At 39.5% G+C, this 21,870-nt stretch overlaps 1 protein-coding gene across 2 annotated transcripts in view; it reads right to left on the bottom strand.

The window, feature by feature from the left end:
* fbxl4 (F-box and leucine-rich repeat protein 4) overlaps positions 1-18,980 on the bottom strand; it is a 67,836-nt gene extending 48,856 nt beyond the window's left edge. The window contains exons 1-3 of one of the 2 annotated variants that reach the window (XM_052024637.1): positions 18,351-18,980; positions 6,608-6,891; positions 3,848-4,440 (exon numbers count right to left, since the gene is read on the bottom strand). In XM_052024637.1, coding sequence (XP_051880597.1) covers positions 3,848-4,350 — 503 coding nt within the window. In that variant the 5' untranslated portion in view covers positions 4,351-4,440; positions 6,608-6,891; positions 18,351-18,980. The remainder of the gene's footprint in view (positions 1-3,847; positions 4,441-6,607; positions 6,892-18,350) is intronic. The other variant, XM_052024636.1, reaches the window with a different exon arrangement.
* Positions 18,981-21,870: the final 2,890 nt, after the last annotated feature.

Raw genomic sequence — 21,870 nt, 5'->3', positions numbered from 1 at the left:
AGAAGCATTCTAGCACCCTGAGAGCTTTCACAGATGACAAAACTGAGGGATGGGGCTTTGACACATTTCTAATATTTCCTCATCATTTTCATGGGAGGACTTATTCTGCCTCACCCATGTGTTGCAATAATGTCAAGCAAAGCCCTTATAGCACACAGGGTCTCCCAATCGGGTCCAGGATGCCATCAACTAGCAAATTTGACAGTGGATTTGAACAGGGAAAATACAAGGAAATGTGCAATCCGAACAGCCAGTGCAGGCAGGGAGGGCTCCTATTCGGCAGATTCTGGGACCTGCAATTCTCTATGTAGAACGATTATAATAGAAAAATACTTACTCTCATGCAGTATCTATATTTAGCTGGGCCACCCAAATCTCACCTGCAATTCTATGTCCGTCTATTAAATGCTGCTTTCCAAATTTCACACCTTAATGTCTTCATTAGGTGGCTAATGGAGGACAAATTTGTGACTTTAATTTCCTTTCTCCAATATTCAAGATACAAGTTTCAGCAGCACCAAATGTAAATAATCAAAGCATCTGAATTTATGCATAAGGATGCTAATTCAAAACTCAAGTGTTGTTTTACAATATCATCAAAGGACAGTGTGATAGCTAATCTGGATTGCAGAATTCTGACTGGACACTCGATTGTAGCAATCTGACTAAAAAAGAATAATAAGGATGCTTACAATGCACCACATACATTTAGATATCTCCTTTTATTAAGAGCGGGGTATAACACAAGAAATATAACCTGGACAATTAGCAGCATATGTATGATTTAGACAGATATACAGGAAGCAAGAAACATAGAAACATCGAAAAAGGGGAGCAGAAGTAGGCCATTTGGTTCTTTGAGCTTGCTTTGCCATTCTATACGATCACAGCTGATCATTTTCTCCGTAGAAAGATTTACAGAGTAGAATATAATGCATTACTTAAAACCTTTCACATAAACTACTACAATACTTTTAAGAAAGGTTGTAGATTTGATTTTCAATAAGATGGTTTTAAAATATTTTATTAAACTACTTCTCTGAGGAAAACAAAAAGCCCTGGAATCATTCAGCAAGTGAAGCAGCAACCTTGCAGAGAGAAACAGAGTCAATGCCTCATCCGTTTCTCTTCCCATGGATGCTGCCTGACCTGCTGAGTGCTTCCAGCATTCTTTGGTTTTGTTTCAGATTTCCAGCATCTGCAGTGATTTGCTCCAATTCCTTGTCTGAGAGACTCGGTTACTAAAACTAGTTCTTAATTCATTCCAAAATTTCTAATTTCTACATTAATCTGCCTTTTATTTCTTGATGGTTAGGTTTGACCAATTTTCAGCAGAGTTAATGGATTTTAAATTGTGACATTGATGGATATTGTAATTACAGATAATCCAATGTATTTTGTTTTAATATCTTAATGCAATTAACAGCTGATGTTCCCTGTATCACTCAAAAAGGGATGCACTTAGAATTGGTAATGATAGTCAACTCTGCTCATCCAGGAATATTTGATCTTCACACACAAATGAATTTCATTGCAAATGTGGTGCTTTTCCTCCCAACCTCTGTTTTTTTTTGAAGATGTTGACTCCTTGCTGGGATACACGACATGACCATGGCTAACTAGCACCCATTCCAAGTGGCAATAATCTTCAGTGATGCTTCACACAAGGTTGGGTGGGAGCATCACAGTCAAGCCCTATTTTATCAATTTCCACAACTGTACTACAGCATGGGTGCCTGGTTCACTGGCAATGGCAGCATCTATTATCCATTAGGAGTGAAATCTCCTGATAAATGACAGCACTTATTAGTGCAAACTTTGTCTAATCTTTTCCCTTCCAAAAACAAAAGGTAACAAACACTTACTGAATTCTCCCAACTCTTGCCATTGGTGAGATCAGGAATTATAGGAGAGCTTAGTGCCTGCTCTTGAATCTGTTTTCATTGACCAAAGGAAGCAAATTTCATGCTTTGTTTGGATGAATTGCTTCACCATGCCCCAGGTGAGCAAGATGTGACAAGCTACAAAAACAACTTCCATTATAAATGACATGCAAACACTTAAAGTGGAAATATATCAACAGTATGTATCGTTTTAAAACAGAGATTGAATTACAACTGCACTCTGGCCTTTAACACTGGTGACCAACAACAATTCAGCTGGCAACTGGAAAATTCCATCTGTACATTTGACTGTGATATACAATTATGGAAGATGGGTTATGTTTTTTCAATCAGCTAATGTTGAATTTTCATTACAAACAAGACTGCAGTTCCTTAGAATGTTTCAAAATTACTATAAAATAATTTCAGAACATAAAATATCTGATGACATTATAAAACTAAAATAATCTATAACTTAAAAAAACATACAAAATCTACATATGAATGCATTATTTGACAAAATGCTTCCCAAGGTTTCTTTCTACTTATTGTCAGGATTTAGACTGCTGGCAATGAGAGTACTTACTGTCCATCCCCTCAGTTCAAAGACAATTAAGAATCAACCATGTTGGTGGCTGTAGAATCACATAAAGGCCAGATCTAGTATGGATGGCAGATTTCCTTCCCTAAAGGATATCAGTGAACTGTATGTGTTTTTGAATCTGATTGTTTCATGGTAACCAGTTCTTCTAAAGATCAGCTTATTATTGTGGTAAATACAATTTATATTTCAAAAGCTCATTTATGTACAGAACCACAGGACAAGAATTGAGAAGTAGGGTTGTAATCTAAAAAGTACTGACGCCCAAGTACACATGATAAAGAATTGATACATTTTTGTAGCAGTACTCAAAACTCTTGATTCAAGACCACATGCTGCTAATCTCATCATACGTCTTTCAGATTTGGCCTAACAGCTGTTATTGAATTTGGTCAGGGTAGAAGATAAAATCTACAGCAAAATATATTAAAACTACTATGAATGCCATGCTTCATAAACTTTACCAGAATTAATAATACTGATAAAGTTTATAAAGCATGATATTCGTAGTCACTCATTGCACTCAACAGGAAAGTTTGAAATTAAGGGTGCAGAAAACAAAACTTCCTTCATAAGCCTTATGCTGAAATGAAAGGCAAGGCAAAAACATAACTCTCAAACAAAAAAAGTTTACTTGTTATCATAACAAAGTTAAATGAAATGCATGTTCTATTTACTGTAACAAGTGAACCTGAATTTTAAAAGTACTATTCAGTGCAATGCTCAGTCTGATATAAAAGTAACAAGCTCTTTACTGTGGTTCGGAATTTACATTTGATGTTATTAAAAAATCCACAATATTAATATCTCAGGCAATCAAACTAACTCTACACAGTTTCCCTGACAGTCTGCAACATTCTACGGAAGGCTAACTATCCTCCCTCATGAACACTTTTCTGTATAATTGTGAACTTGTAATTTTCACAGTGATTATGCTCTAGGTCAATTCAATGTAATTGCACAATCCAATCATGGGCACAATTAGTTATAGTTAATTAACTAAAAAATGAATTGGATGGGGAAACAGAATGAGTGTTTTAAAAATTTGGGCAAAAAATGCCTACATTTGTATAGAATCAATGGAGAAGATAATAAACGAAAAATGCAGGATTATAATCTAAAAATATTGATGCCCAATTTCACATAAGATCTGATAATTTACAACTCTTGGCGTGAACTAGAGTTCAGCTTGTCACTTGACACAGTGAATGCTAGTTATGAATAGAAACATTCAAAAGGAATATGTGGATCGATTCTATTTCTGGTCCTCTAAAGACCATTCTCTGTACATTATGTAATGTTACACATGACTAAGACACACAACAGTTTAAACAGCTGTCAAAATTTTTGAAGCTTTCTTTACCTAATTTCTGATGGAGGAGTCTGAGAATAAGGATTTGCTGAGCAAGCCAAGATCCTGACAATTGCTCCAGGGTGATATGTTTCCAAAACATCAATAGCCGTTGGATACACAGCCTCTTCAAATACTAGCTCAACGTATTCCTGGCTCTGAAAAGTACGAGGCATCCTCCTGAATGGCTGAGGGGAGCTTGGACACTTCTCCCACCATCTTCCATATGTCCGAAACACCGCTGTCTGAGTGAAGTCACCAGAACTTGGATAAACATTGGGCAGTCCAGACAAATTCCACATAGTGTAGGACAAGCTGTTCTCACTGCCATACTGAGAACTGAAGTCCACCACTTCTTTGACATGCTGCACCAGTTCAACACTGAGAGGTAGGATGCGATTGTTCGACTCAATAGCTCGTCGACTATTCATTATTTCTCCTCTTGTACCAGATCTGGCTCTACGCCGCAGGCAAATGTAATAAAACATACTCAAAATTGTTAACATGGGATACATTGAGGTTAACTTGGGTGTTCCCAGCACACCAGATGTCTTGATTACTCTCAGTGCTGTGTCTTACTTCATTCAGATTTATACAGCATACCCCTGTAGGAGTTAAGCACACAAAAATGGCTATTACAGTGACAATAATAAAATATGTCCTTTGCTTTCATAATACACAGAAAACAACTACAAGCTTAATTGTTTAAAAAACCAGAACACTCAGAATGTTACAGTAAGATACCTGAATTTTCACCTGAGCCATTAACCAGTCTATTCTTATGAGAAACACTTTGAAAACATGACTCGTCACAGCTCTCCAAGCTGTTTAGTAGAGATTAAGAGGTAGAGTTTCTGGTTTAGCTGCAATTAGCAAACTGTGCTAGCTTTCTGAAGTGAGGTTATTGTAGCAGTTGCTGCTCAAGCTCATTTGTATAATTTAAGGCATTCTATTTTCCATGAACCAATTGGATAATGTGTTTTTTTTTGTTATTTTGCACCATATATTAAGGAATGATAACCTGGTTCAGTTTTACTAATGTAATTGATTAAGAGTGTATCACAAAAAGTAAAGAATTTCATATTAACTCCAATCCATCATTTAGACAATCATGTGACAAGACACAGCAAATTATTAATAACAGTGAAAAGCAGCAATTAACTTACATAAAATATCAAAGTAGGTTATATCACATGCAAACAATGAAACAAAAGGTGAAAATGAGAAGTATGCACACAGCTTTCTGTTCTACATGGAAAATTTCACCCACAATAGTATGGTATAAACAAGATATTGTCTGTATGGAACTGATCACAGCCTGAGACCGGTGGTGCAAAGTTGGTCTAGGGTGTGTTAATTCCACAAGTAGTTCTTAATCATTAACCACAAAATAAATAAGTTAAGGAAGGATGCAGTACATATGCAATGTTTGCTTTTCCTTCTCCCCAAATCCAGAATATTCTGAACATCTGTTCTAGTAATTACTTAATCCTTGTGATGCTATACAAAGGTCACATGGATCACCACCAATAATAACTGTAACTATGTCCAATTTAAAAGCTCTAAACATGTTGGTACATAAATATGCATGTTATATTTAGAGCACATAGAAGACAGAATTACACTGAAGGTTTCAATGAACTGTGTCGAATACAACAATCCTAATTCAAAAGTTTTAAAAGGTTAAATTCAGAATCATTCTTTTAAGTAATGAACATGTTAAAAACACATTAAAACACAATTACGAATGATGTAAGTTTCAAAGAGCACACATAGAAAAGCAAACCAGAAACATTGCTTACCCAATCAAAATAACCATTTAACCTCTACTGTTTTCTATTCCATATACATCATCAAAAGCATATTGCAAACAGACAAAGAGAAAAAAATAAATATGCCAGGTCACGATAAATTAAGTTTAATTTTTATTTGCCAACATGCACAAAATATATGAAATGGATACAAAGAATCTACAAAAAACCTAACTAATTGGTGCTGGAATTTATTATAGGATATAAAACATAATGGTCAACATGATCACATTTAACATGGATCATATTTTATCAGGGAACATTGCTGAACATGGGAGCATTTCAACATGAAGATATTGCTTCAGTTACCAGAATTACAATTGTTTCATTAGAAAATGATAACCTCAGAATTCCAATACTCTTTTCAAGGATTATCTCTTGAATTCAAATGCATCCTTAAAATGTTCTCTTGTACAAACATGCCTGAAAGTGCTTGTTTTTTTTAAATCCTTTTAAGTGAAACTCAATATTGAACAAGCACAACAAGTTCTCCTCAAAGTAATATTTTGTCATTTGTAAAGTGTTAAAGCAGAATCAAATAGCAGTAGGATTGTTGGGCCTAGTAATCTCATCTTCCAAAATTAAAAGAAAATAAAGTATAACCTTCTATTTAATCTTTTCAAAATATTTTTTTAAAAAATGCAAGCAGATTCCAATCAAACGGAAACAAACACGAAAAGGTTATTGCATTGCTCACATAACTCTGAGATCGTGAGCTCAAATCCACCTAATAACATACATTGAAAAGATATTCGAAAATTCTGGCTAGTATAATTATCTGGGCTGGTGTCAAGAAAATAATTTCAAAAGCTTGTGGATTATTGTAAAGAACCAAATGGTTTATACTGTCCTTCAGAGGAGGAAGCCTTCTACCTCTACACAGTCCACCTTACATGTGAGTTATGCCACACCGTAGGCTGTATCATCTGACCCAGTTATTGACAGGACAGCCAGAACATACCTCCATTTCTGGTGAGAAGGTGGGCAGATTGGCAAAGTCCCATGGCAATCTTCAAATCACCGATGTTCCCACCACCCGCTGGTCAGCACAATGCCGCTGGCATCTCTCAACCTTGTGTCAGCAGTGGCCTCCTCTTCCAGCCACCCAAGCCCCACCGAGAATTCTTGGTGCACTTGGACTGTTAAGTGGGTGAAGCCCGCAGACTGAGTGACACAACATGAAGGGGGGGTGGGGCTCCAACTCAAGTTAGTTCAGTGAGAGGGAGAGGGGGAGATGCTGGTCACCTTAAAATGAGAAAGATGTTGTCACATTTTGCAGTTTTTTTGGCAAAGAGAATTAGTTGAGAAAATAGTACCTTTAATGATTGCTGTAAAAAAAACAGAGTGAAACCACACCAACTTTAAAAAGAAATCCCATGAGTTTTAACATTTGAGAAGATAGTGTGGATTTCTTTTGGGTGCTCTGGTTTCCTCCCAAATCCCAAAGACATGCTGGTAGGTTAATTAACTACTATACATTACCCCTTAGTGTAGGTAGATGACAAAAGATTCAATGGAGCTCATGGGCATGTGAGAGAGAAAAGTTTGCAGGGCTACAGGAAACAAGAAGATGAGAAATGGGGATCATGGAATTGTTCTGCTGGGTATCAGCACTGATCAATAGTATGAAAAACCGAAGGTCCTTCTTCCATGTCATAATAAACCAGTAATGTTCTTTCTCCAAATATTGCAAAAAAAATGAATAACCATTAACCTACGTCATCATTAGAAAAACTGTCTCACCTACTTTGGGTTGGGAAGTCTATATCCACGGCCAGGATAAAGGGCTGGAGGCAAGTGGAGAACCATACTACAAACCCAGTTATAATTATCATGTGTATCTTGTGAATTAATGATTGCTTGCGAGTGGGATAACATTAAACAGCTCACCCATTGTTTATTAACCTATATAAAACTGGTAATAAAAATCTGCACAATATAGACTGCAGTTCAACGTTTTCAAGGATAAATCCCATTCGATCTTATAGACAATAAAGTAAAAGAAAGTGAAATTCCCTTGAAAATGATTTGATAGTAATTTACCCATATTTAACATTCTTTGACATAAAGCATGCATCTCACTGCCCACTTAATGGCCTTTGTATTGTTCAACTCCGAAGAACCAGTGGGGATTGGGAAGGAATAATAGTTAACAGATATATGTCGGTAACTAGAATACCATATTAAAGCCAACACATCAGCTCTGTTGTTAAGCAGCAAACACTGGTTAAGGTAATATGTTTCCACAAAATTATCCTCTGTTCTAAAAATCCAACCATTATATCTTGGGTGAGATTTCCAATTAGATTCATACTAATTTGATTTTTACCTCATCTATTCACAGGGATATGCCCTTCTCTCCTATGTGTCTTCGACAGTGCTTGGAACCTCACTGCTCTAATCTGAATTTCATCACATATCATGGGAATGGCATTAGAGTATAAGCATGGTCATTTTTTTTTAATATTGAAAATCAAAAAATTGCAGATGCTGGAAATCTGAAATAAAAACAAAATATGCTGGAAATATTCAGCGGGCAGGCAGCATCTAGGGAAAGAAAAACAATTATCATTTCAGGTCCACGACCCTTCATCCAAACTGAGAAAGAAAGAAAGAAAACAAGTCAGTAGAGAAGCTGGAGGAGGGATGTTTAGAACAAAGATCCAGTAGGGTGAGACCAAAGGAATAATGTATAAGTTAGGATCAGATTACATCCCTTGATCTGTGTAATGAGTTGCTATTAATAAAACAGTGGGTCATGCCCAGCAGGCCTGACTATACAAATAGAAAAAGAAAAACTGAGGCAAAATGATGACAGGTCCATCACATCACTTCTGCACACTGATCATCACCAAGTGGCACACTATGGAACCACAAGTAGTAGACAAGACCTCGGCTTGGACAATCCAGCTCTATGTGATGATTAATGACCAACGGGAAACGGGATAGCTAATAAATCTTTATCAGTGTTGCAGACTTCTGAACCAATCACCTCTTTCATACCCACTTCCTGGTAATGCTGCCACATTCTCTTAATTCCACCACACTTTTAATTCTACGTCTCCCGGTCATTCCGTTATTGTCACTTTAGCATTTCTTTTTGCACTACTTCAGTTTGCACCACAATCTTTGCACCATTCTGCTGCTTCACACTCATCATTCTATTTATTGTTATATTTAATATTACCATGTATACTGTTTACTCTGAGAGCTTCATGAGAGAAAGGAATTTCATTGCACTCTGGTGTATATGACAATAAGGTAATCTGATATATAGATGAACAGACTTACTGTCATTTACACATGTAAAAAGATCTGGCAAAGCACGATTAGTAAAGCCCTGCATGTTATCTTACTTCACAAGTTTAAAAATACAAACAATGCTCCACCCACAATTAAATTTTAAAATATTTTGATCTTTAATGACCATCTCTGTTCAAATCTGAACCTCTGATGCTTCCCGTGGATTTAACAGGATAAAGTATTTCTATCATATATAAAATTAAAGCCAAGAGAAGAAAACACTGCAATTTAATCATAAGCAGCTGATGAAAAATGGTAAGTCACAAGAGCAAAGCTCATGTTTTACATCAACCATTTGAACCAGATATTAAATTATGAATTTATATAATCTATTATTATTTTAAGTAACTGGAGTTTACGAATGAACAAAGAAATCTAAGTTCAAATACTTAATTGCATGATAGTATGGATGAACATAGCAAAAGTCATAAAAATGCTAAGAGTATTTGTGTTTAATGAATTGGTCTTTGAACATAGGAGTGAAAGTGTAATAAAACTTCTACAAAATATTTGTTAGGCTGCGCTAAAGCTGTGAGCAGTTCTGAGTGAACCTTTACAGAGAGCGGATTCAAGCACATTCAGCATAGATTCAACAAGATGATGCCAAGAATGGGAAACCACAGTCATGAGGAGATACATGAGATACAGCTACTATTTATAATGGACCAGTGAAGGTTAAGGGAAAATTTAATAGTTTGTTTTGATGGGAGTGAAAAGACTGTCAGTTAAAGAAAGTCTTCACCTTTTTAATTATGTTAAGGTGAGAAGTTTGAGAGAGATTACTTTAAGCAAAGTTGTTGAAATATAAAATGCTTATCAAGAGGGAGGGTTTGAAACTTTCACATCTGTTGAAGAAAAATTAAATATTTAAATTAAAGGATAATGCAAGGTTAACGGCAAAGAACAGGGCTGTGAAAATAGTTGTGAACAAAACCAGAACTGGGTGAAATTACCTTTTTTATATTGCAAAGCTTATAGTTAAATGTGGAAAATACACTGAAATGATAAGTGCTGAAATGACAACAAAATTGGAGAATCTTACATCAAAGGTGACGAAGAGGATTGACAAGGGCAGGGCAGTGTACAATGTCTACATGCACTTCAGCAAGGCCTTTGACAAGGTCCCACATATTAGAGTAGGCCAGAAGATTACATCACGTTGGATCCAGGGTGAGCAAGCCAACTGGATACAAGATTGGCTTGGTGGAAGGAGTCAGAGGAGGGTAGTGTTTTTCAGATTGGGGGCCTGTAACCAGTGGTGTGCCGTAGGGATCGGTGCTGGATCCCTATTGTTTGTCATCTATATTTATGGTTTGAATAAGAATATAGTTGGCATAGTTAGTAAGTTTGCGGATGACATTGGTGGTAAAGTGGACAATGAAAAGGGTTATCTAAAATTACAGAGGGATCTAGATCAACTGGGAAAGTGGGCCAAAGAATGGCAGATGGAATTTATTGGTATTGGTATTGGTTTATTATTGTCACTTGTACCGAGGTACAGTGAAAAGCTTGTCTTACAAACCGATCGTACAGGTCAATTCATTACACAGTACAGTTACATTGAGTTAGTACAAAGTGCATTGATGTAGTACAGGTAAAAACAGTAACAGTATAAAGTGTCACAGCTACAGAGTAAGTGCAGTACAATAAGGTGCAAGGTCACAACAAGGTAGATCGTGAGGTCATAGTCTATCTCATTGTATAAGGGAACTGTTCAATAGTCTCATCACAGTGGGGCAGAAGCTGTCCTTGAGTCTGGTGCTACGTGCCCTCAGGCTCCTGTATCTTCTACCCGATGGAAGAGGAGAGAAGAATATCAGACAAGTGCGAGGTGTTGCACTTTGGTAAGTTAAACCGGGACAGGACTTGCACAGTAAATGGTAGGGCTCTAGAGAGGTGTGTAAAAAAGAGAGACTGAGGGGTATAGGTACATAGATCCTTGAAGGTGGAGACACAGGTAGACAGGATGGTGAAGAAGGTGTTTGGCAAGCTTGCCTTCCTCAGTCAAGGCTTTAAATACAGGAGTTGGGATGTCATGTTGGAAATGTACAAGTCATTGGTGAGACCACACTTGGAATATTGTGCAGTTCTGATTGCCCAGCTATAGCAAGGATGTCATTAAGCTAGAAGGAGTGCACATAAAAAAAAATTCACAAGGATGTTACCAGGACTGGAGGGCTTGAGTTATACGAAGAAGCTGGATAGGCAGGGACTTTTTTCCCTGGAGCATAGAGGCTGAGGGGACACCTGAAAGAGGTGTATAAAATCATGAGAGGCATAGATAAGATGAAAGGTCACAGTTTCTTTCCCAGAGTAGGAGAGTCTACAGCTAGAGGGCATAGGTATAAGGTGAGAGGGGAAAGCCTTAAAAGGGATCTGTAGGGCAACTTTTTCCATATAGCGAGTGGTGAATATATGGAACAAGCTGCCAGAGGAAGTGGTAGAGGTAGATAGAATTACAATGTTTACAAGACATTGAGACAGGTACATAGATAGGAAAGGTTCAGAGGGATATGGGCCAAATGCAAACAAATGGGATGAGCTCAGATAGACAACTTAGTCAGTATGGACAAGTTGGGCCAAAGGGCCTGTTTCCATGCAGTATAATTCTGTGTTGAAGTACGACAAATTACAGTATCATTGTCATCAAGCAACTCTATGCTTGAATGTCAGCCTTGCCTGACTTATAAATTAATCAATCTTTACTATAGTTCTAGCATGTTGTAAGCTACAAGGGGATGAGAAAGAAAGTTGCCTGAAGATATTAAAGGACTGGTTCAGTGGTTAGGTGAAGTAAAGCATTTGCAGGGTGAGGAACTGAACCACAGAACCATAGAACCATAGAACCATACAGCACAAAACAGGCCCTTCAGGCCACCATGTTGTGCCGTCCATCAGACCACCCTCACACTACCTAACCCCTTCCTCCCACATATCCCTCTCTCTCACGTTCCTCCATATGCCTATCCAACAAGCTCTTGAACCTGTTCAATGTATCTGCCTCCACCACCACCCCAGGCAGTGCATTCCATGCACCAACCACTCTTTGGGTGAAAAACCTCCCTCTGACATCTCCCCTGAACCTCCCACCCATAACCTTAAAGCCATGACCTCTCGTCTTGAGCATTGGTGCCCTGGGAAGGAGGCGCTGACTGTCTACTCTATCTATTCCTCTCAATATTTTATATACCTCTATCATGTCTCCTCTCAATCTCCTCCCTTCCAGTGAATAAAGCCCTAGCACCTTAAGCCTCTCCTCATATTCAATACTCTCTAATCCAGGCAGCATCCTGGTAAATCTCCTCTGCACCCTCTCCAATGCCTCCACATCCTTCTATAATGAGGCGACCAGAACTGAACACAGTACTCTAAGTGTGGCCTAACTAGAGTTTTGTAAAGCTGCATCATCACCTCAGGGCTCTTAAACTCAATCCCACAATTTATGAAAGCCAACATCCCATTGGCCTTCTTAACTGCTCTTTCCACCTGTGAGGCAACTTTCGATGAACTGTGAATATGAACCCCCAGATCCCTCTGCTCCTCCACACTGCCAAGTACCTTGCCATTTACCCAGTACTCTGCCCTGGAGTTTGTCCTTCCAAAGTGTACCACCTCACACTTCTCCGGATTGAACTCCATCTGCCACTTGTCAGCCCAGCTCTGCATCCTATCAATATCCCTCTGTAAGCGCCGACAGCCCTCCACACTATCCACAACACCGCCTATCTTAGTGTCGTCCGCAAACTTACTAACCCAGCCCTCCACCCCCTCATCTAAGTCATCTATAAATATCACAAAAAGTAGAGGTCCCAGAACCGATCCCTGCGGGACACCACTAGTCACTGCCTTCCAATCCGAGGGCACTCCTTCCACCACAACCCTCTGCTTTCTACATGCAAGCCAATTCGTAATTCACACAGCCAAGCTTCCTTGGATCCCTTGGCCTCTGACCTTCTGAAGAAGCCTACCAAATGCCTTACTAAAATCCATGTAAACCACATCCACCGTACTGCCCTCATCAATCTTCCTGGTCACCTCCTCAAAGAACTCTATCAGGCTTGTGAGGCAAGATCTTCCCTTCACAAAGCCATGCTGGCTGTCCCTAATCAGTCCATGATTCTCAAGGTGTTCATAAATCCTATCCCTTAGAATCCTTTCTAACAGCTTACCCACCACAGACGTGAGACTCACCGGTCTATAATTCCCTGGCCTATCCCTATTACCTTTTTTGAACAAGGGGACAACATTCACAACCCTCCAATCCTCCGGCACCACCCCCGTAGACAACAAGGACTCAAAGATCCTTACCAGCGGTTTAGCAATCTCCTCCCTAGCCTCTCGAAGCAGCCTGGGGAAAATCCCGTCAGGCCCCGGAGATTTATCTGTCTTAATATTATTTAACAACTTCAACACATCCTCTCTCTTGATATCAACAACCTCGAGAACATTACCCCTACCAGCACTCCCTTCTGCATCATCAAGACCCCTCTCCCTGGTGAATACCGAAGAGAACTACTGAACAATAAAAGTTTTGATATAAAGATGTGTCAAGAAGCAGAAAGTTGTTGATTTGCAAGTCCATAGATCCCAGAAGACAGCAGGATAGGCAGGAAGGGTAGTTAGGATGGCATATGGGATATTTGCCTTTATAGACCGATGCATGGAAATACAAGGGTAGAGAGACTATGTTGGAACTGTACAAAACTGCACCACGTACAACATTCTACAGAAAAGACATGATACCAGAGGGGATACAGATACTTCCAGAATGTGGCTGAGGCTGGAAATTTTCATGATCAGGGAAGACTGGTTTAGCTAGGATTGTTTATTTTGCAACAAAGGAGATTGAGATTTAATTGGTATGTATGAGAGGCCTAGGCAGAATGAAAAGCAAGACCTGCTGAAGCAGAGCATTCAATAAAAGGGTTTGAGAAAATATTCTTTCACCCACAGAGCAACAGGGATCAGTATCTCTCTTCAAAAGAGTGGTGGACAAAAAAAACCTCTCAACACATTTAAAAAATAATTGGACGACCACTAGAACAGTCATGACTTTACCTGGTTACAGATTAGGAACTGGGAAGTAGGATTGACTACAATAGCATTTTTTTGACTAGTGTCAACACGATGGGTCAGATGGTTTCTTTCTGTGCCATACATTTCTACAATTCTATGAAATGTTAGTCAACAACCATGCATTCTTTAGAGCAGTTTCAAGGAATGTTTCTCCCAATAGAAACAGTTCAAATTTGTCTACTTATTTATGCTATTGATGCAATAAGAGCACAAGAACATAATAAATAGGAGCAGGAGTAGGCCATCTGGCCTGTCAAGCCTGTTCTGCCATTCAATAAGATCATGGCTGATCTGGCAGTGGACTCAGATCCACCTACCTGCCTTTTCCCCAAAACCCTTAATTCCCCTAGTATGCAAAAAATCTATCTAACTGTGTTTTAAATATACTTAATGAGGTAGCCTCCACTGCTTCCCTGGGCAGAGTTCCACACATTCACTACTCTCTGGGAAAAGCAGTTTCTCCTCATCTCCATCCTAAATCTTTTCCCCCGAATCTTGAGGCTATGTCCCCTAGTTCTAGTCTCACCTACCAGTGGAAACAACCTTCCTGCCTCTTATCTATCCCTTTCATAATTTTATATGTTTCTATAAGATCCCCTCTCATTCTTCTGAATTCTAGCGAGTATAGCCCCAGGCAACTCAATCTCTCATCATAGGCTAACCCCCTCATCTCTGAAATCAACCTAGTGAACCTCCTCTGCACGGCCTCCAAAGCCAGTACATCTTTCCTCATGTAAGGAGACCAGAACTGCACGCAGTACTCCAGGTGCGGCCTCACCAGTACCCTGTACAGTTGCAGCATAACCTCCCTGCTCTTAAATTCAATCCCTCTAGCAATGAAGGCCAACATTCCATTTGCCTTCTTGATAACCTGTTGCACCTGCAAACCAACCTTTTGTGATTCATGCACAAGCACTCCAAAGTCCCTCTGCACAACAGCATGCTGCAATCTTTCACCACTTAAATAATAGTCCGATCTTCTATTTTTCCTTCCAAATTGTACTCCATCTGCCAGACCCTTGCCCACTCACTTAACCTATCTATATCTCTCGGCAGGCTCTCCACATCCTCTGCACAATTTGCTTTTCCACTCAATTTAGCGTCATCAGCAAACTTAGATACGCTACACTTAGTCTCCTCTTCCAAATCATTAATGTACATCGTGAACAGTTGCAGGCCCAGCACCGACTCCTGCGGCACCCTGCTCACCACTGATTGCCAACCAGAGAAACACCCCTTTATTCCCAACTCTCTGCCTCCTATTGGTTAACCAATCCTCTATCCATGCTAATACATTATCCCAACTCCATGCATCCTTATCTTATGGATAAGTCTTTTATGCAGCACCTTATCAAACTACTTCTTTAAATCCAAGTATACAACATCCACCTGTTCCCCTCTATCCACTGTGCTCATTATCTCAAAGAACTCCAGTAAGTTTGTCAAACAGGACCTGTCCTTCCTGAATCCACACTGTCTGCCTGATTGAACCATTTCTATCCAGATGTCCGCTATTTCTTCCTTAATGATAGCTGCAAGCATTTTCCCAACTACAGACATTAAGCTAACGACCTATGGTTACCTGCGTCTTCCCTATGTCCTTTTTTAAAACAGTGGTGTGACATTCGCTGTCTTCCAGTCTGCCAGGACCTGCCCAGAGTCCAGAGAATTTTGGTAAATTATCATAAATGCCTCTACTATAACTTCCGCCATTTCTTTCAGTACCCTGGGATGCATTCCATCAGGACAAGGGGACTTGTCTACCTTTAGGCCCAGTAGTTTTCTCATCACTACCTCTTCAGTGACAGTGACCATATCGAGGTCCTCACCTCCCATCGCATCCATAACATCTCTCTTTGGCATGTTAGATGTGTCCTCCATTGTGAAGACCGACACAAAATAGTCAATCAAGGCCTCAGCCATTTCCACATTACCCAATATTAATTCCCCCTTCTCATCTTCCAAGGGACCTACATTCACTTTAGCTACTCTTCTCCACTTTATATAATCATAATGTTTGCCTGCTTGCAGTTCTGAGGAACCTCCCCAATTCCCAGCAATTCCTCCATAATGAAGATTCAGGCTCCAGCTGTCCTTCAGTACCTCTCATTTGGACAGATACTATCAGCCTTGCAGGAGACCGATAGACTTAAATTCCTCCCTTTAGAAGATCAACATAACTGGCCTTAGTCTATCACGAAGAATGCACGCCTGTGGCTCTACTTCATTAGGAGTTTGAGGAGATATGGTATGTCACCAAAGACTCTTGCAAATTTCTACAGATGTACGATGGAGAGCATTCTGACTGGTTGCATCACAGCCTCATATGGAGGCTCCAATGTGCAGGATTGAAAGAGACTCAGCCAGCTCCATCACAGGCACAACCCTCCCCACCATCGAGGACATCTTCAAGAGGCAGTGCCTCAAGAAGGCAGCATCCATCATTAAGGACCCTCACCACCCAGGACATTGCCCTCTTCACGTTACTACCATCAGGGAGGTGGTAGAGGACCCACATGCAACATTTCAGGAACATCTTCTTCCCCTCTGCCATCAGATTTCTGAACAGTTCATGCATCCATGTACACTAACTCATTATTCCTCTTTTGCACTATTTATTCATTTTTGTAACTTATGGTAATTTTTATGTCTTTATGTCTTGCACTGTACCACTGCTGCCAAACAACAAATTTCACAATATATGTCAGTAATGATAATAAACCTGATTCTTATTCCTGATTTTCATGAATTATTCTACAGAATATTCTTAACATTTTAGCTATGTTATTGTTTCAGTCCCATTTGGTACCATTGAGAATTATAGGATAAGATGTAAGATTCTCACTTCTTCCCAAACTAAACTTAAATGCATATCATACTGGAAGAACTTTCTTAAATAGTAAGACAAATAGTTTTACTTGTATCCTTCTCTAGGGTTCTCTGGTGCTGTTTATCATAATTTAACAATTTCTAGATTCTTTCCATAATTCTTCCCTCATTTTTCTGTGTGTCATTCGTACTTTGACATATTCACTCAGTTTGTGCCCAAAATTAGATTGTATTCAAAGGAAGCTGGTGGTTAAACAGATGGGAAAACAATTATAAACAATTTAAATTACATTAATAAGATAAATTTCAACATGCATAAATACAAAGTAATATTCACCAAAAAAAAGCAATAGATATGACTACAGTTAATTAATACAAGGTCACATTCCTCCAAAGAGAGGGGTAACGTTAATTTACTGGAACACTATTCCCATAGAGGAAAAAATCTTTGACTATTACATTTTATAAATGAAGTAAAACAAAATACGACGGCCTTAATAATAAGACGGGAAACAGTGAACAAGTGAATCATGCAACTGCCAGCAATCCTTCCAATTCTGAACTTGTGAATAGTTTAACTCCACAAATTTACATTGCATTAAAATACTAAATGTCTCTATACTTATGCCAATTTAATCAATTAATTTACAAGAATGATTAAAACAGCAAGTTTGTTAATAACCAATGGGAAAATAACAATAAAGACAATTTTGAAGTCACCCAAACAACCGCTTGTGATCACCATTTGTTGAAATTATGCACGAACTTTTTCTCCAGTGTCAAGTCAAACCTAGGGATCAGGGACATCCTGAGATAACACTCTCAACTGTGTACAAATGACAACGCAACCCTACTTCTCACGTTATAAAGCGGCAGTTAAAACAAGATCCTTTAAGATGTTTATAAATAGTATTTACATGTGACTTTGAGTGAAGTGTAAGTGGCGGACTGGTCCTTGAAAATGATAGGTCTGTTCAAAAGTTACCCGTGGAGTTTTATTCCATGAGACTTCTGGTTAAGATGATGCCACATACTGGACGGTTGTGACCGCGCACTGGAGGTACAGGGCCTGACGTTTCGGGACGCGGAGACTGCGGGATCACACGGCACCGGAACCCCGGCCTGCCTCTTGACAGGCGGCGACTGTTGCCGACCATGGATCGCGGCGACTGTGGTTTCCACGCCGGGGAACCGGAGCCGCAGCAATTGTTTCCAACAATCCAGTACCGGAGCGCGGCGATTGTTGCGCACAATCCGGCACTGGAACGCGGCTTTGCAAACAATCTAGAATTGGAACCCGGCCACTGTTGAAGAGAAGCCAGAAATGGAAGGCGGTGTTGCAGACTCGGGCCACAAGCATCTCCCATTCTGCCTGCCGCCAGCACCCAAGGGGGCCACCCCTCTGCTCACCCGCGGGAGGAAGGGTGAGCCGAGTGCTGGAGGCGCGTCCCAAATACAAACAACCCCACCTCCTCATTCCAAAGAAATGTTAGTACCTGCTGGTCATTGTGGGAGACGCTATTGCCTCTGCCCGCAGTGCAGATGATAACGTTTATTAAGCAAACTGTATCCATGTTTGGTTCAATCACAGGACTTGCCGTTCTCCGCTGCTCCCTTCCTGATGTAAACATGTCACCTGCATCCGGGACCTCGGGGCAACGACCGCAGAGGGTGCCGGGAGTTGAAGTCCTGGTCCGCACTGATGGGTGTGTGACCTGCAGTCAGCACCAATTGTTTTATCAGACAGCCTACCCATTCCTCAGACACATATCTTAAGAAAGTTACTTTGCCACTGGCTTTCAGACAGTCTCTCTTTTTTTAAAAAAAGAGATAATTCAGCTGCTGTGATCATACTACTGGATGTGATGACAAAACAGACTATTTTACAGAAAAGAATGGAAACACAGCAAGTCAGGCAACGTCTATGGAAAGAAGACAAGACTGCGTTAACATTTCAGGTGGAAGACCCTGCGTCAGAATTGGGAGAGTGAGAAAGCTTTAGCTTTAAGTTGCAGAGAATTGTTTTGAGAACGTAGCAAAAGTCGTAGACGGAGAGAACTATTTCCGGATATATTGTGGAAATTTACAGCAGAAGGCTGTTTGGTCCATTTTGTCCATGCTGTGAAATAAAATGCTAGGAATATTAGTCCCACTTCTCAATGTTTGATTTGTGGCCTTGCGTTTATAGCACATAAAGTGCCCAGCAGCGTGGTTTATAAGTGTGATGGTGCCTGTACCACCTTCACAATGAGTTCCAAATCCCCAGCAACAATTAAGGGATTTCTTTTCCAAAAATCCTTCCTAATTCTCCACCAATTACTTTAAATTGGTGTTGCCTAGTATTGACCACACTACTCAATGAAATGGGTCCTTCCTATTCACATGATATAGGCCTCATAAGTTTATACAGTATGGATAAATTTCCACTTTCTTACAAAGCAAACCAACCCAGCCCAGAATATCTTTCCTTTAGGTTAAAATTCTCTGGCTTTCTATCATGTAACCATGATATGAGCAGCTTCTGCTGCTGAGAAATTGGAATGGAATTGAACATTGTGCAACCATCATTGTAAAGGAAATGGCAACCTGAGTGAGTGTAAAAGGAAAAGATGAAAAGTAAAATGTAAAAGAGACAATAAAGGATGTTGCTTAGTGGTATATATGTCAATAAAAGGAGGAAATGGAATAAAGAAAGCAGCTGAGATACAGACAGTCACTTGGAAGGACTTTCAAATCTTTCAAATCTCTGTACTCTTACATCCTTTGACATTCTCCCTGTAATGTGATGACAAGAATTATATACAGTACGCTAGCTCTGGCTTAAGAACATAGAACACTACAGCACAGTACAAGCCCTTCAGCCCACAATGTTGTGCCGACATTTTATCCTGCTCTAAGATCTACCTAACCCTTCCCTCCCACATAGCCCCCTATTTTTCTATCATTCATGTGTCTATCTAAGAATTTCTTATATGTCCCGAATGTATCTGCCCCCACAACCTCTGACGGCAGTGCGTTCCACGCACCCACCACTGTCTGTGTGAAAAACTTACCCCTGACATCCCCCTTATACCTTCCTCCAGTCACCTTAAAATTATATCCCCTCACGTTAGCCATTGTCGCACTGGGAAAAAGTCTCTGACTGTCCACTCGATCTATGCCTCTTATCATCTTGTACACCTCTATCAAGTCATCTCTCATCCTCCTTCTCTCCAAAGAGAAAAGCCCTGCTCGCTCAGCCTATCCTCATAAGACATGCTCTCCAATCCAGGCAACATCCTGGTAAATCTCCTCTGCACCCTCTCTAAAGCTTCCACATCCTTCCTGTAATGAGGCAACCAGAACTGAACACAATACTCCAAGTATTCTAATACTTAAGAGGTACTTTACACAATTCTAGAAAGAACTACCTGCACTCATGTTCTATGCCTCAGCTAATAAAGAAACATAACCCACATGCTCTTGTCTACCTTATATACCTGTTTTGTTACTTCTAGCAATGTACTTTTTTTGTTCCCTGGTTCAGCCTATATGGTCCCATCTATTGATTGTTGTAGTAAAGCATTCCAGCTCTATAGCTGTAATTATTTTACAATGTTTCCTAATTTATCTTTTCTGAAAATTGATATTCCTATAAGCAGGAATATCAACAACCAGTCACATACCATCCTAAATTGGAAGTATATCACTATACCCTCAATGCTACTGAGACTAAATTTAGAACTACTACCAGTTGGCATTGTGAGATTACCTTCAGCAAAAGGACTGTAGTAGGTTAGGAAAATGGCTTACCACCACCTTCTCAAGGGCAATTAGAGATGGTATTAAGTGCTGGCCTTGCCAGTGATGTCCATATTCTGAAAAGTGGAGTTTATATGGACTTCCAGAAGGCAATCATTAATGCTACTCAGAAGAGACTGGAATACCTGGAAGCTATCCAGATTTAACCCAGTTTCCGGTAACATGAAAACTATTGGGGCTCTAAGCAGTTTGGATCAAACTCTGGATCATTGCTCACTCTTAAACCCCACTCTTCAAATAAATTCATTGGTTTGCACATGGCATTGCAACTGAACTTGTACTTAGCTAGACCCTGCATTCTCATCAGCCTCAGAGTTAACTTCCCAGCAATGGAGATTATTAACTAAAATTAAAGTTTATAGGATGAAAGACAACTACTTTTCAAAGTAGTTGAACTGGCTGTAAATAATTTTTAAAGTATTAAATATTACTAAGGAAAATAGTTAAAATAATTTAAAAACATTGTTAAATAATGTAAATTAAGCTAAACTGTTAATATCAATTAAAATAATTTAAAATATTAATACTAATTAATATAAAAAAATCAAACCACATACATAGAGCCATAGAGTTGTACAGCACAGAAGCAGGCCCTTTGGCCCACCATGCTGACCCTTTTGCCCATCTGAACTAAATCCATTTGACTACATTAGGTCTGTATTCTATACCTTGCCTGTTTAATGCTGTTGAAATGTCTCTTAAGCATAATGATTGTGTCTGATTCTAGCATCTGATACCATCACTTGCCTTTTCCATTAAGGTAAGCAGCTCCATACAAATGAATTGAGCATTGCTGGCAAGGCCTGCATTTCATGCCCATCCCGAATAAATGGGACTGTACTAAAGTTGAAAGGCCAGATACAAAGAGTATTTTGCCTCTCAGCTCAGGTCATTTATGTTCCCCTGGACTCAGTAGTGAGTCCAGCAGTGGAAAGAAAGAGAGATCAGGCTCCCTACTTTCATGCCGCAAACCAGGAATGCACTGACCCGTAAGGAACACTTTAGCAGTGCTCTCTCCCAAACAATCAAACAATCACTAAAAGTAAATATGTTTCAGCCCATTAGTTTTGTACTTGAATTGGAAATGAATAATTACTTCTCTCACACAAGAAATTGTGCTTGGGTCTCCACTCTTCACTGCTTTGTTAATGATAATGTAATGGAGAGCCATGATGCAAAGTTTGTGGATGACACGATCATACACGAGGTAATTAG

Source organism: Pristis pectinata, chromosome 10, assembly GCF_009764475.1.
Source record: "Pristis pectinata isolate sPriPec2 chromosome 10, sPriPec2.1.pri, whole genome shotgun sequence".
NCBI lineage: Eukaryota > Metazoa > Chordata > Chondrichthyes > Rhinopristiformes > Pristidae > Pristis > Pristis pectinata.
Note: the sequence above shows the minus strand (reverse complement) of the source record. Positions and strands in the feature narration are given on the sequence as shown.